General features: G+C 44.5%; 1 protein-coding gene and 1 long non-coding RNA gene across 4 annotated transcripts in view; one reads left to right on the top strand and one right to left on the bottom strand.

Moving 5' to 3' along the window:
- ENO4 (enolase 4) overlaps positions 1-16,662 on the top strand; it is a 506,130-nt gene that overhangs the window by 265,124 nt on the left and 224,344 nt on the right. For 2 of the 3 annotated variants that reach the window (XM_085603154.1, XM_085603150.1), the window contains 2 exons: positions 1,196-1,360; positions 1,527-1,652. The exons of the other annotated variant lie outside the window; for it this stretch is intronic. In XM_085603154.1, the coding sequence (XP_085459280.1) occupies positions 1,196-1,360; positions 1,527-1,652 (291 nt within the window). The remainder of the gene's footprint in view (positions 1-1,195; positions 1,361-1,526; positions 1,653-16,662) is intronic. 3 annotated transcript variants of the gene reach the window in all.
- Positions 14,972-16,662, bottom strand: part of LOC146866920 (uncharacterized) — a 203,254-nt gene continuing 201,563 nt past the window's right edge. The window contains exon 3 of the long non-coding RNA XR_014960799.1: positions 14,972-15,084. This is a non-coding gene — a long non-coding RNA (uncharacterized LOC146866920). The remainder of the gene's footprint in view (positions 15,085-16,662) is intronic.

Here is a 16,662-nt window from a genome sequence, read left to right as displayed (position 1 = left end):
ATTTCTAAACACATTTAGGAATTCGGAAAAACTGTTTCTCGGATCGCTTAATGTGTTTAATACATTAGTAAAAGGGTTTTAGAGTTTGCGAACGCTAAAACCATTTGTATTCCTGGCCCTAGGCTAGATCCCCAGAGGCCCTGACCTGATGTGGCAGTTCCATAATTTGTTCCTGTTAGCAAACCATTCCCTCTATTGTCACATACAGAAGAAGCCAGACTTCTTAAAGTCCCAAATCTTAGTCGTGTTTCATAACCAAGGGGCATATGTATCAAACGATTTTTTAATCGCAAACGCTGCGATTCGCAAAATAACAGCGTTTGCGATTAAAAAATCGGTAATCGGGATGTATGAGCCAAATCCCATCGCAAAATTAAGGAATTGCTAATTTTGCGATTTCTTAATTTTGCGTAAGCATTTAAGAAATCGCAAATTGCGATTTCTTAAATGATATGTAAAAAGCACCCAAGTTGTGCGAATTATCCTTAAGAAATCGCAAATTACCACCAACTTCCAGTTGGTGGTAATTTGCGATTTCCTTTCAAAATGCACTTTTTTGAATTTTGCAAAGTGCCACGTGGCGCTCATACATGCCCTTAGGGCATGTATGTGCGCCATATGCACACACATGCTCATTTCAGGGGTGCATCAGGGTGTCATCATGACACCCTTGCACCTTTGAAATTATTCTCAAATAGCGATTAGCAAATTGCGATTCACTATTTGAGAATTACTTCCCATTCATTCCTATGGGTCTCCTGGCCCATAGAAATGAATGGGCAGGTATTCCTTAATTGCGATTTCGCAATTTGCTAATCGCAATTAAGGAATTTTAAGAAATCGCAAAAAGTTTGCAATTTTTTAAATACATCCCGTTTTGCAATTCTCAAATAGCGATTCTTTAAAAATCGCTATTTGAGAATCGCAAATGGTGATGTTGATACATATGCCCCCTGATGCTTGTTCTTGCAGGACTTTCACTTTACAAGTCAGGAGTCCGCTTTCCCGCCTCAAATTGTTTGTTAAACGCTCTCCTGTAAGAGTTTACATCTAGTTGATATGTTCGAAGTGTTGAATTGAGGAGGGCGCGGGGTCTGAGTAGCAGCAGGCTTTTAAGGCTGAAGGCACGCGATCTGTGCTGTACCCCTAGATGCGTTCCCTCATAGACTGACCTCTTGCACACATCTCCCCACAGCATGTCGTTAAGAGAGTGTCACCTCTGGGTTGTGTCGTAATTGCCTGTGATCGACTCGAGCAGCCCCTGGACTTAATTCAAGAGGCCTGCAAGACTCTCGGACTGGAATTAGGACAGAATCTGCATCTAGCAATAAACTGTGCTGCTCACGAATTAATGGACTATGTAAGTAGCTATCTTTTAATGTTTTTCTCTAATTGAAAGTGTGTTATTCCCACTTTGCGTCATCTACGCATAATTTATCGCTTTAGGCAGCATTTAAAAGTATAAAGGAACGCTTTGGACGCTGGTGCCGCAATGAAATACATTTGAATAATTTCATCTTTTTTAGAGTAAAGGAAAATACGAAGTGCTGAGCGGAGTAAGTAAGAGCCCCGACGAGATGGTTGATATGTACGTGGACTTAATTAATAAACACCCATCAGTCGTGGCTTTGATGGACCCGCTGCGGAAGGAGGTTAGTCGGTTTATATCTGCAATAAGCGTGGACGAGAATGTGAGAATGCATTTACTAAAGAGCCTGCCAACTGATCTGCTAATGTTTTTTGGAAATATCTTCTGGACCGCTCAGCTGCTGGCCCATGAATGGCATTTTCACATCATTTTACTCCAGTGATAGCGTTGTACTGTGTGCTGTCTCAGAGGTAGGATTCCTCAGAGCAATGTGATTGAACCCATTGGTTAATTTGTAAAAAAAAATAATAAGTGCCGGGGTTCTCGTCAGGAGGCAGCTTGCACCAGCTCACTTCTCCTGTCAGCGCTGCCTAAAACAGAACCAACTACTAACCTTTAAAAGTGGGGAGAGGATGTAGCGTAATGGCCAGAGCTGCCGACCTCGGAGCTGGGGGACTAGGCATGTGTCTCAGCGTCGGCTCCACATCCTGTGATTCTGGACATATCACCACTTAATTTCCCTGTAAATGAATGTTTTCTTAACTGGGGCTCCTGAAATGCTCTGGTGTTGATAAAGTGCCAGGTGCTGAGGACCGGAAACCACCGGCTCATATTAAGCACTGATTGAACCTAGTCATCAGAGAACATAAAGATTCCCTCTTCTTGCTTAAAAATAAATCCAGTGTCGTTTCCAAATTTACCAGTGTTTGCAGAGGCACTTTTCTGCCTTTTGGTTTTGCCTCCTCCACCACTAATATTAGGAGTAGCGTCACCCCACTGGCTCAGAGCCAGCAGTTAAAAAAGAGAACAATATTTCATTATCGTTTTATTTGTAAGCAGCTGACTCAGCCAGCGTGTGCAGGGAGGGGCGGGCCGGGGAGAGCAGAGGAGGAGTGCTATGTGCACTCTCTAAGTGAGCATGTGTGTTTGGCCGGCCGTTTCCGACTGGCCAAACACACATCCTCCCTTAGGTTTCTCTAACCTAGCTGGATTGAACAGCCAGCTTAGAGAAACAGCACAGACTCCCTGTGCCTAAGCGAGCATCTTTTCAGCCTGAGGAGAGCAGCGCGGGGATTGGACAGGGAGTTTGTGACATAGTCCCAGTGTCTGCTAGTACAAGGAAGAACCAACACAGAGGCACGACACAGCAGTTAGTTTAATTTTTTTTACATTTGTATTATTATTAAACGTTCTAAGCGCTCCCCACCAGTGCTCCTGCCCCCCATCCCACCACTTTTTAGGTCTCGCCTACGAAGCCCGCATGCGCTTCATAGGGGGGGGACCTCTTGTAATCGGTTCGGTTTTTGGCCCAAAAACGTGCACGCGTTGCATTGCTTTCAATGGCAACGTGTGCACGTTTGGCGATTCCCTTGCGAGAGCGAGCTTTGAAACCATCTGTAATTAACAGATGGTTCCTGCTCGATCCCGCAAGGGAAACAGGCGCAGGCCCCCTCCTCTTTCCCCTCCCCCTGCTGCCTCCTCCTTTCCTCGTGAAACTTGTTTTGTTTTTTACTTTTAGTGCAGGTGTGCGCGTTTGTTTTCTTTTGCTTTCAGCCCTCAGCCTCACTTTTGTGTGCTGCGTCCCCTTCGCATCCCTTTCCCTTGCTCTCTGTATTGCACCAAGTTCATTAATTCCAGCCTCCACCCTTACCTGTCCTGCTCAGCTTTTTTTAAGCCCCCGTGGCTCCTCCATTTCTTTCTTGTCCCTCACTGCTCCCTATCTGCAACGTTCAATTAACCGAGGCACGCGCGCTTGTTTTACTTTACTTGGGCGCCCGACAGCCTGTAGCCGAGAAGGTTTTCAGACTCTTACTGTGCTCCAGTATTCAAAAAGACAAACCGCACCACGGATTTCATCCTTAGGACCCACGTCCTCACATCTCCCTCGACTCGTCGAGTGCATTTTTAATGTGCTACGGTTACCGGTTTTAGAATCATACCGTAACCGTGCCATTCTCTGCTATAAGGAATTCATATTGATAACCGTGCATAAGAGAGTGCTGCTTTGAAGCCCACCACGTAACAGTCTGTGCTCACAAGGAAGACCCACCTCATTGTTGCTTTCGCACTACCCCGCTTCATGTCCTCGGGGGCGAGGGGCGACCCCATGTCCACCTTTACCGAGAAAGACGGATGAAACAAAACACACACTGCTTCAGTGTTGCCAGATTTTTAGACCCGTCCCAAGCCCAAAGCCTCTCAAATATAAGCCCAAAATAAGCCCAATCACACCAGTTTCATCCCAAAAACCAGCCCAACTTAGCAGGTCTCCAAGTATGCACAAATTGTCATCAGAAACAATGTTAACGACAAATATACATTCTATTCAATATACAGATGGTGGGAGGGTGTTAACTGGGCACCTGCCTTAATGCTATTAATTTTTAAGACCAGTTCTCACTGTGACTTCTAAGAGCCCCTGCAGCTCCACTCTGCCTATTGCTTAAAGATTCACCCCCCCCGAAATCAGCTCCAGTTCGAGCGGCAAACAGTGTGCGTCAGTGCGCGCCTTGGCATCAGCAACGTGGTGAAGCACGGAGTGTCAGATCCATGCCAGGACAGTGGTAAACAGACGCACACGGTGCTGCCAGCAGGTGCGTGCGAGGTTGGGTGGCCCCTGCACGACCGTTTTCGAAGCTGGGCTGGCCTACGAACAACCGATGTGGTCTGTTCTGGTTTGGGTGTTAAAACACTCTCTTTACCTACGTCTACTTCCTGGCATCTCTCAATATTCATCACTTCCTACAAATGCACGCACCCTTAATTCCCTGCCCCAATCTCCACTCTGTCTATTGCTTAAAGATTCAGCCCCCCCTCGAAATTTTTTCTTACACCCCCCCCCCCCCGAAATTTGGCTCTAGTTGCGCCTCTGACTCACTCTCACTCACCTGAGGTCGAGTGTCGAAGTCCGGACTCAGCAACTGCGGGCGCCGCCGGGCGGCCTGCTGCTGTGCTGCGTGACTCCAGGCTGTGCTGTCGACTGGTGGTGGGCTCACTGTCACTGGGCTGGCTAGCCTGCGCTGCGCAGAGAGCGCTGCCTGCGAGCACCTCCCGCCGCCGCCTGCTGACTATGGCCTGGGTGACCAGTGGACCACAGTGGGCGGCAGCAGCAGTGACACCACGTGCGTCCGACTCCTCACGACGACGATGATGATCAGGCATCCACCGTTGAGCCGAGCGCCGCGCCGAAAGAAAGAGCTCACTCACGTCACTCAGTCCCTGAATTATATGAGAACCGCAGGGGCTGGCCAAAAAATGATACCCAGGGCCATCATTGGTAGCGTTTTCGCGCGCTACAGGATTGACGGCCCTGGGGGACCCCCACATTGGCCCGCAGTGCCCGCACACACACAAGTTGACACAACAACAAAGCAAGGTGACCCCTCTGGGTGGTGCGTGCGGCGGTGCAGCGCGCATGTGCAAAATAAGAGTGAGTGCACCTACAGTACAAAACGTAACAAGTTAGCGTTCTGCACAACATCACGTGCGCCGTCATGGTCATGATGCATGCCTGCTGGCTGGCTGCTGCTCTAGGGTGGGCGGGGTCATCATGTGCACACAGGCAGGCCCAGGATCGGACCTCCAATGAGTAGCAGTCTCTTAGCGCGCGCTGCGCTCTCATTTGCCACTGACAGTTATTGCCACCATAACGCCACGGACTCCTCGTGGTCGGCGCCCGCCCAGGCCAGTAAAATTACGCACACCCTTTTAATTCTAGCCCAAAAAGTAGCCCCCCACCAGGCATGGGTTTTTCCCGCACAACTGGGAAAAAAGTCGCCCAATTGTGCGGGAAATAGCCCAATCTGGCAACACTGCTAGCTTCCACTGTTTAATTCTGTGTTGAGCAGGGGCAAAAGCATGGGCACTGTAAAATACTTGCAGCCAATCCAGAAAAAGGAAATAAAATTCTAGGCGATGTGGGAAACCGTAATGATCTTGTTGGATTGGTTGCTAAACTCTCGTTTTGGGACTGGTTAATAGAGCTCTCGGTGTTCTTTTCATTGACTCCCTCGACTCGGAGACTGTTTCGTAGCTTGAGATTGGCTGGAAACGCTTGCTAATTTTGTCTATTATGGGCTTGTCACAGAACGTATCTTCTGTAGGTTCCCGTTTCTACCTTTCCAGACGTTCGTAACTGTCGTTCTGGTGTGTTTGCTTTCGCGAAGTTGGTCGTATCTCCCGTCCCCAAATCATCTGGCGAATACCAGCGACCAATGGGATGGGTGAACACCTGTGTGGCAACGTCCTGTCAGACTGCGCTCTACAGCAGCGTCTGTTGGACCTATACCTCATTGGATTGCAACTGATTTACGTAAGCGTAATTTCATCTTGAGTACCTCTGGTCAGTTGGTAAAACGTATTCTGCAGTACAGGCCCACTTCGTCATGCCGTCATCTGATCGCTGACGCATATACTACGATAGGGTGCATATGTGCCGCCCATGCTCTGGGTAGCTGGGCTCCCACTCACATTTTGAACCAACTTCTCAGCGAGGAAAGGGCTGGGCTGCCGCTCAGCGTTCACCTGACCAGCTTGGCTTGCGTAATTGTGAGTTAAAATTTAAAAGGACTCCGGATTTAATTTTCGGGATTGCTAAATTTTCGGCTGGTCTCTGTCTGACTTTTTCAATGTTTGCAGTGGTCATTATAAACTGAAAAAACGTTTGGCATGTTTCAGAGTTACTAGATTTGTATATTGATCCAATTATCCTATAAGTTCTCATTGTTTTCTGGCCACAAGTCCTTTTGGGGGGTACGAGGGTGTCTAACCAAGTTAAGCAGTAGGCAAGTGAAATCATGATGTGACATCACAGCGCATGACGTCACTTTGCGTGGCATCATACGTGGCATCACAGGAAGTGACATTATTTGAAGTGACAATATAGTAAAACGTCAGACGTTTATAGCGGAGCTGTCGCGAGTATATTTAAGTGCTTTAACAGATGTAACAAATGAGATTTCAGAATTGTGTACATGCCAACATTTTAGAGCAGGCATGTGGAAGATTTAAAAAAAATATTTAGGAGAATGTATTTTCCCCATTGACTTATATTAAAGGTAAATCAGGTCTATTGGTATTTGTATTAGTGACATTCCGCGTTTCCTTTTTGGCAGTTTAATAAGAGTTCCAAACTTTGTTTTTGTTTGCACTGTGTAAAACTGCTAAAAATAACATGTCGAAGCCTTTCACATGCTCATATTCCCCTCTTCAAGAATTACCAACAAAGCGTTAACCTTTGATGTCAGCGGTAGTGCTTTGAGGGGGAGATTGGAGTGTGCATAACAGGGATCAATCAGTTTTACAAAATGCTGAATCGGATTTCTGCATGCAGGAATTGGGAGGCGCGAGGCTAGCCTTGAAATCGGTAGTATCACCGGAATCAGGAGGGTTAGCGTGTATGGGGTTGTGTCAAAAAAGTGGCGCAACCCCGATGCAAAATCGGGACCTCACCTAATGCATTTCTTTTCTTTAACTCTGCCACAAAGAAATTGGTAACAAGGAGAAACATGGCAGTAGATCAGTCCTGCTGGATCGGTTACTAAGTCTGCATTTTAAAATAACTTATGGGGTTAAGGCACCTGCTGTAGATATCTTTTTGTGCCCAGTAAATCTCAGGGAATCATAATAATGGTAAGGTAACTGGAGGTGAGCGACGAAGGACGTGATTCCTACACCTTGTAACCCTCACTGTCTTATGTAACACATCTTGTACATTGATTTGCACACAGCAAGATTTATTGCCAGTTTATCATCTGTATATTACATAAAGTGCTCTGGCACCTTGCATTGGGCTGTGTAGCACTATAAAAGAAATAAAATAGTGGTATTTAAATTATTTGTGTAAATACTGGTACAGACCAACACATCTGACATTCTTACAGTGCATGTATATCTCTTGCATACAGGGAAACGTGTGTCTCTTAATTACCTGAGGAGTGCTACACTGTGTGCCGTTGTTTCCCCCTCCAATGTATTGGCATCTAGGTGTGATGCTCCAGATAGCTCCCAGCCAGGATACTCGAACACAAGGAGTCCTCATGGCCCCTTAAATCCAGCCTTTGTGGTAGGCCCAGCTGAAGTCTGAAATAAGAAAGCCCCCTTGCTGCCTGCACGATGTTTCTCGGATTGAAAACCGACAACGTGCAGGCGCTGCTGAAGATATCCCGGTTTCTGAATATTACACGGGGTAAAGTTCAGCATATTTCAGAGGGGCCCAACTACCTGGCAGGGTGAGACGGACGGCATCAACCCTGTGAAAATAGTTGGTGGATGCCATCTACCAATCAGAGCTTTTGTATAGCGCGCTACTCACCCGGAGGGTCTCAAGGCGCTTGGGGGAGGGGGGTCCGCTACTGCTCGAACAGCCAGGTCTTGAGTTGCTTCCTGAAGGAGAGGTGGTCTGGGGTCAGGCGGAGGTGGATGGGGAGGGAGTTCCACGTCATGGCCGCCAGGTCTACCCGCTTGTACCCCCGATTTGTACCCTGCTTGTTTCATTGGATGTGTGCAGGGAGGTATTGCAGTATAATAATGTAGTCAATTCAACATGAGCGACAAACGCATTGTGTTTATGACAAGTAGGTAGGTACATTTTATTGTGTATACTTCAATTCATTACAATAAAAGTGAATACAAGAATAACTAATTGCAGGATGAAGAGTAATCTGTCTGGACCTCTGATAAATATGATTAAAAAGTAAACAAGCGCCATAGATAAAAATATACTTACAAAAGTAGAATGGTTAAAATTCTAATTCAGTGCCTCTATAGCCATTTGCCTGAGGCCTCTGGAGTTTTTATCAGTTTCCCAATAGGGCCATTCGATTGTTGCATAGAACACTGCCTTCTTTTATTGTTCGTAACAAAAAAACTTTGAAGTTGATAGTAAGTATTTGCTTTGAATATCGTTCAAACCAGGATAGAGAAACACAATATGCTGAAGAGTTTCATCAAAATTATTACACAGCCTGTAAGAAGGACCAGGATGCCTGATAATCCAAGAGCCCACAAACCTCTGCAGGGGAATATAGAGAAGCGAAACCTTAAAAGTGTTTGTCATATTGCCATACTGCCTAGATGAGAGCTATGATTCTAAAATATGTGTTTACATCTTGATGCCTTAATCAAGTCATTTATTTAGTGACTCCTGCAGTCCCTTTCTAATGGTGTTTTTTTTTAATGTAGTTTCAATATGCTCACAGGTGCTCAATCAGTGGAAGGTTATGTTCGTTTAACAAGTCAGCAATGGCCCTACACTCAATAAAAGTAGCAGGCGGAGGCACACTTGCCAGTTCTTGACAATTAATACCCCTCATAGAGTCATCACTTGAGTTAGCACATTCGCAGAAATAATCAATATTTTGAGACAAGTGGACATGTTGAATGGAGGGGAGTTTCAATTTAAGATGGATCATAGCGTGAGGACTCAAAGATCATAGATTACATAATGAATGAACATCTTGTATAGATGGTTTCTAATTTGTCGACTTGCTTTGCATTAAGGTCTAACGCAGCAGAGGACACAACTGGAATACATTTGGCGTTTAAAGCTTTGTTTGTTGGGCTAAATGCACTGTGGCTGTATAATTGAGCAACGTTTTTAAGGATTTGCTTACCATAAAGGATGTGAACTTTCATTTAGCCAAATGTTGCAACAAGGACAGTTTAGAATCCTGCGTAAAGCCTAGGTAAATCATAGTTATCTGCTCTTACAACAAGTTGCTGGCTAAATGTCCAGTGAAACTTCCTTGTCCGCTTTCTGAAGGAAATAATTTTGGTCTTTGTAATGCTGACAGATAGACCATTTGACTGGTTGAATTTGTGCAGTGCCAAAAGCTGTATCAGTAGGCCTGTTGGAGTTAGGGAGCACAAGTCAAGGTCATCGGCATATGCTAAGTAACTAATCAAGCAATCTTCCAGTCTTGGAGGTAAAAATCATGTTTGTGGTTGTAAGAGCCTATGTCTGAGATATACAGAGAAAAAAGTAAAGGGGCCAGGATGCAATTTTACTTCAGTCCATTTTCAGTTTTTATTTTGAGAGATATAGCTAATTTTTCTGATAATTTGGCTTGCAGCCAGGTGTTAGAGTGAAGCAACATGATCAAATGTAGCAGTGCACTGTACATGTCGAAAGCCAAAAGTTTGGCCCATAGTAAATTTCTGTTTACCCTGTTGAATGTGGCGGAATAATCTTTGAAGCAAACATTTAGAGTTCAAAGTCAATGCTGGTTGAAATGGACATATTCCTGTTGGTTGGGTTGGTGCAGCTGCTAACTGATCGACTAGAGCATCTCTGAATAAAGGTTCAGGGCCTTCTTCGATAGGAATCTCAGACAAAAGAAGGGTGGCAAAGGTTTGGTTCTTTGAGGCAGTCTGGTGCTTTGGTGCCTGTTCGAGCAAGGCTATAATGGATCTTTGTTTGGGTTGGTTAAGTCACGAAGAAATAAAGGATGGTGGTCTTGGCACCATTGCCAGATCCTGAGAGCTGACCCCTTTATTGTTTGGGGACAAAGTCTAAAGAACAGGAGGAAGAGGCAAGGAATTGCCCACTCCATATCTTAATACATTAGTTATATCAGAGGCAGATTTGAGAGGGTGTCTGGCAAGGGATAAGCTAGATGAAGAAGCTGAATCTGCCTCTGCCCACAATGCAACTACATTTCCCAGTTGCTCTTGTTCATCTCCCAGCCCCTGTTTGGAGAGTAAGGTAGGTACTATGGGCAAAGGGCTGGTGCCATGTGTTGTAGCATTTTGCCACTGCATTTTAGTTTACACTTTGTTGCTCTTAGCGCCTGCTGTGGGGTTTTCATTATGTCTTAATCTCGTTATCCTTTGCAGAAAAGAGTAGGAAGGCAGTAAGAAGAAGAATAAAATTGTAGCACTGTGCTATGAAGGACCCAGCAAGAGATGATGAAACGCCCCCTGGAAAAGTACCCACACTCTGTGAGGATTGTATGTCTTAAGTTTAAAGCAAAGAAAAACAAAAGCAGCGGTATTCTAAACAAGCATTGGCATAGCCAATAGGTCTCGCCTTTGGGACCTTCTAAGTGTTTAGTTATCGAGCACAATATCCTTGGTGCAACAACATCAACAGTTGCATGGCTAAAGACTTATAAGGTCCCAAAGGCGAGACCTATTGACTATGGCAATGCTTGTTCTATGTGGCGACCGCCGCTGATTTATTTATGCATTTAGCACACATCCCATAAACAAACATTTACTAATATTAATGCTGAGTCTTCTCTTTACCCTCATTTCCCATTCTCATACTGTGATGTCTAGTCCCATAAAGGCTCTTGGTATGGAACTGATCCCCTGCAATAGAACCCACTTCAAACTGGCACATTTTAGTAGCAGGCATTCTCCTCAGGGGTCTTTTTAGTGGTCCTAAAGGTGTGCATGTGCTATTATTTAACAAAGATCAATGAAACTAGTTGTTCTGATGATTACTTCTTCCTGCAGATTCCACAACTTACGAATAACTTCAGATGCCAGACTAGATTCGGAACCTTTTATCTCAGCAGTAGCTGTCCAGTGCCACCAAGTGCTGTAATGGGACTCCATTACTGGCTCCAATCACTCCGAATGCGGTGGCACAGGATGCAGATATGGTGCTACCTGGTGTGTTGGCATCAGTTTGTGTTTTTCCACAACTTACCAAGGCAGGCACAGAAGTTTTGGGTATTTACTGAATTCCTCAAAGTCCAATCAACAGCAGATTAGGGTACATGTTATCTCCTAAAGTCTCAGGGCTCAAATCCTTTTAAAAGAAGATACCTTTGTTAGATCTCCCCAACAGCTGCATGTGGTGTCTGAATTCGATTCTTTAACTTCTGAATCCTGCACCTCCATGTACCCAAACACTATCAAGGAGCAGTAAGCCGTAAGACTTTCTGGCTCTAATGTTCTGGATATACCAAATTTGGATTATATACTTATGGAGGAAAATGATTCAGAGGCTGACACCCTACAGCCCTCTCTCTAGCGGAAATTCATGGCTCTGTTTGGATCTCCAAAGGATAGTGGCTTTGATAGGTCTTCAGAAGGTGATATTCCCTATACTTCCAAACCTTCTTTTGAGATTTATTTTTCTTTTATGACTGTTTTGTGTAAAGCAATGCTGGTGCTTCAGTTGCCTTTACTGCCCGAAGTACCAAAAGCCAACATCCTTATGAAATCCTATAGTCACCTCTGGTGGCCATAGAACATCTCCTCCCATTTAGCAAAGCATTTCTAGAATCAGAGATGGTTACCTGGGAGAAACCTTTTTCCACCCAGAAATCAAACAGCAGATCAGTCTGCACAACTGGCCCATGCCATCTGACCTAAAAATCTTTGCAATACATCCCTCCCCGGAGAGTTTGGTGTTTCAAGCATCTTCAGCTAAATAAAAAAACCACTTTCCCCATGGCACCACTGGACTATTAATCCAAACAACTTGACTGAATGAGTTGTCCTGCTTAGAGCAGTCTTGCCCTACACACTAACACCACTTGCTTTATTGGACAGTATGTCCACGCCTTATGGTAAATGGCAAAGCTGGCGATGTTTGGCGTTCCAGATCACATGAAGAAACCCTTTTCTGAATTAGTAAGTGATTATCTGGACACCTTTCAGCAAATTCGTAAAGTGGCCTAGACCTAGCTAACATGATGGCTTGTTCCATGGCTATCGTAGTTGCCCTCCAACTGCCTTTCTGGATGTATTCCATCAGCTTTATGGCAGACATCCAGCCTGCTTTAAATTGATACGCCCTCTGACAGCATGGGAAGTTTGGAGTGGTCATGGATACAACCTACATTAGGCCTTTTCGAGCACCTTCACCTCCACCTAAGGGGATGTCAAATATTATTTTAATGAGCCAGGCTCTGAATCTGATCATGCAGGTTCTTTTCCTGTTGGGCCTGATGGCCTTATGCCTTCTGTTGATGGCAGATGATGTACTTTCAGTGATGACTCAAGAACCAGAGACTTTGGCACCAGGGAAGTCTCACTGCTGCTGTGTAGATTTTCTGATGTCCAGATTTTCTGCTCTCCTTCCATACCTCCATTGGTGGATGTGCTTCTCCAACCTTACGCTGGGTCATCTCTCTGGTTCTATACAGTTGCAGGCCACCTTTGATATGGATGACTTTTAGCTGGGCTGGGGCACTTGTATGAAGGAGATGGCAGTGTGAGGCCTTTGGTCCCCATCAGAACAACATATGTACCTCAATGTCCTAAAATTGAGGGCCATTTACCTAGCTCGGAAGGAGTTCTCCACCCATTTTGGGACGTGTTGTGGAGGTTTCATCAGGCAAATCTATTTTTGGCCATTACCTCAATTGACAGTGTAGGTTGTGTTCTTGTACACTAATCCAGACTGGACTTTTATTCTATCTGGCATTTCATCAATGGAATGAAGCAATTACTAGGGGGCATCCTAGTCCATAATGTTTTTTTACCACATTGCCAGCCCAGATTCGACCCAGCCATATGAAAATCAGCCTTCATACTGCTCCAGTGCGGCCTGCCAAGCAGATTTCGAGTTTCCTCTCTGCCACGGTTTTCGTGGCGGTGAGCCCGCCTTGAAAACTGTGGTGGAGAGGAAACAAAAGGGACCCTACATAGCCCAATGTTGCCTCTGCCCCAGGGTATGCATGCGGGGGGGGCACATGGTGTTCTCCCCTGTCTGCATGCACCCCCAGTTCCTGCATGGCATGGGCTTGACAGTCCATGCCCGGCAGGAACTTACCTTGGTTTTCCTATTGCGGTGCCTTTTTTGTATACACTGCCGTGGGACCGCCTAAGACCCGCCCGTCAGTGATGGAAAAAGTTGTGATATGGTGGGTGGTGCGCCCACGGGTTTGGCGGTGCAGGAGCGGGCGATCCTGCTCCCACACAGCCAGACTCACTAATAAGGCCGTTAACAAAGAATTTATGATGGGTCTCTTCAGCGCCTATCCTCGTTAAAGAGTTCTCTGGTGACCTGGCAGTTGAATACAGTTCTATCACAGCTGATGAGAAGTCTGTTTGAACCTATTAATAAGGCAGAATTGAGATATGTGTCATGGGAAATGGACCTTCTCCTGGCTCTCATGTCAGCTAGACAAATACGTGAAATCTAAGCTTTTACGGTTAATGAACCCTATTTAAAATTTAGTGGTGATAGAGTGATACCGAGAACTAACCCTCAATTCAATCCAAAGGTTTCAAATTTGTTTCACTTGAACGAACCAATTGTTTTGACGACATTCTTCAGAAACCCTCTGACCACAGCTGAAAACTCCTTACATTCTTTGAACGTCAGGAGATGTTTAAAATGTTATATAGGGAAAAAAAGACTTTTAGAATATCTGGCCAACTACTGATAGCATTTGCCCCGACTAGAAGGGGTTACGCTCTCTCATGGAGCAGTATACTCGATGGGTCTCTGCAGCCATTACCTGTTGTCATAGTAAAGCAGGGAGGCCATTGGCCACAAAGGTTAAAGCAAATTCCACAAGAAAAATAGCCTCATCTAGCTCTGTTTGTCGGGGTTCCTTTACTGGACATTTGCAGAGCAGCAACGATGACTAATACCCATACCTTCACCAAGCATTATTGTTTGGATTCCTCCTGGAAAGCAGATCCTGATGTTGGGCAAGCGGTCTCACATGCCTCTTTCAATAAGGTAAAGAAATGTTGTTTGATGCACCTCAAGTTATGCTTTATTCGTTTTTTCAAGTTTTATATTTAGAGAAAGAAATGTTAGTTTTATCCCGATAATTCTCATGTTAAGTATTGTTATTTACTTCACCAGAGTGCTTTGCCATACCCACCACCTCTCCTTTGGTTGGTACTGCTTACTAATTGGATTCAAGCATATGACTCTATGAAAGATTCACTACTGGAGATGAAACAATTTACTAAACTGCCCACTGTCATTCTCCAGTACTGATATCTTTCATGGATTCACATGCAACCCTCCCTCCTCCCTGCTGCGACTCACAACTCTCAAGACCTCTTACATCCATCTTGCACACTCGGGCTTGAAATCTGATGTATGGTGGCCCTGCAAGAGAAGAGTGCTTCAGGGGCTGTGCTCCGATTGGTTGAATTTTGATTCCTATAAAACAATATGAATTGGTTATTAATGTCACTTAAGTTCTTTATGCCACTCAGTGCTTCTCTATGGCACTGCTTGTTATTATTACAGTGGAACTCCCACCATGGCAACGGGGAAGATTCAAGCATATGAATCTATGAGAGATATCAAAACTGGAGAACCACAGTGTACAGGTAAGTAGTTGTTTGTCTATAAGCAATTGAACGAAAGGAGACCGCAAACCCTTGGTTGCAACAGCACTGGCCATGCCATTCATACTTACATGAGCTGCTACATAATATAACAGTGCAAGATTAGGGAGTAGAGATGTCATTGCTACAGCATGGCCTGAGCTGTCTCTCCACACTCCTTGCAGGTCTCTTGTACAGTTCTGTTTGGTCCAATACTGCTTCTCACTTTCGGAGTCTTGCTCCTGCAATAGAGGTCAATCTTTTAGGGATGGTACCAGAAAAATCAGTTTGCCCAACATACATAGCTGCAATATTGGTTTATGACAAAACTGCTTCCTAGCTTCTGAATCAGCGAGTGCATTCCCTCTGGACATTTCATCATAAGGATTTTGGTTGGCTGTACATTTAATAATTGCAATCTTCTGGTGTAATAGTAAAGTGATCATTTAATTCTGAATATGCAAGCATTTCTTTACGGGCATACCTGCAGAAGTTAAGAATCTCTTCTGCATCCAGAGAAACTCAGTCATCTGTGACTTTGAATGTATACTTAGAGACTGTGAATACAGTTAAAATATATTTCTTAGTTAAGATGCAGGCATGTGTGAGTGCAGCAAGTTCAGCTACCTGGGCAGATCTCACATTGGTAAGTAAAAAAAGAGAGGAGGCCCCTCTTCCTCCTTCAGATTTGAACTGCATGTGATTTTACTTGAAAGGGAGGTTGTCAATCCCTGATACACTTTTGTTGTCCTGAGGAGGGTGGGGTTTATAATTCCACATCCACTGTAACACGTCAATGCTGTCTAAGCACTAAATCCAACCACGAGAGAAATTATCGCAAAAAATAAACAGGGAGTGATAATAATAATATGAACTCTACGTAAGAAGTTGGATCAGGTTTTGTAACATTACTTTTAACTGTGCAGTAGGCACCCATGTTAGTAGTTATGATCTTTTTTTCAAATGTATGTTTTTTGTGTATAATGTGACTTTATTGAAAGTCGATATATTTTTATGATTCACTCACTTGTTATAACGAAAGAATAGCTAATTCGTTTTTATTTGTATACTTGATTTATTGATTATGTAGGAATTATTTTTAAAGTACATTGGACTTGTATGCTTTCTAGGGACTATATGATACTGTTGACTTTTATTGTGATTTGTAATGGTCTAAACTTGACCCTGGATTCTGTATACTTATGACTAAAGCTTTTTGATACTGCACTCTTGGGCTTGGTGGAATCTTAGTAATACAATCAGTGTGTGTACATTCCCCCATTTGTAGGGATTGAATAGTGTGAGTGAATTTGTATCTATGTGAACCTGAGTGGTTCTCTTTTGTCCTTGTGACGTCATTTCTCTTCACAGATCTCACATTGGGCAAGCAATAGCTTTCGACAAATTGATATACAGTACACACAGCGACAAATAGGCAGCAGCCACCACACAGCCAGCATTCGAAGGCATGATCCACCTACAAAATGCATTAATTTACAGTTTGATGTAGGTGCATAAGTGAGATCAATGTGGGGCTTTGTTATATGCTCAGTTACCTTAGGACAGTCCTGGGGCTCCCCCCTACTTACTGGTGGGCATCAGAGATGCCAGGTTTATACTGGGGCAACAAGCATAAGAGGGGGCATGAGGGTAATATGGAAGGCAGACAACCACACAATTTCATAATGGGACATTCTGGCAGTGGAAAGGTGCTGAGTTTTGACGGTGAGTAGAAGAGCAACAACTGTGCGGGGGCTGTGAAAATCAGGGAGTATTTAAATAGTCATTTCAGATGCCTCATCATGAGGGGAAGCAGCTAC

Source organism: Triturus cristatus, chromosome 1_2 (genome assembly GCF_964204655.1).
Source record: "Triturus cristatus chromosome 1_2, aTriCri1.1, whole genome shotgun sequence".
NCBI classification, from domain to species: domain Eukaryota; kingdom Metazoa; phylum Chordata; class Amphibia; order Caudata; family Salamandridae; genus Triturus; species Triturus cristatus.
This window is presented reverse-complemented; position numbering and strand designations above follow the sequence as displayed.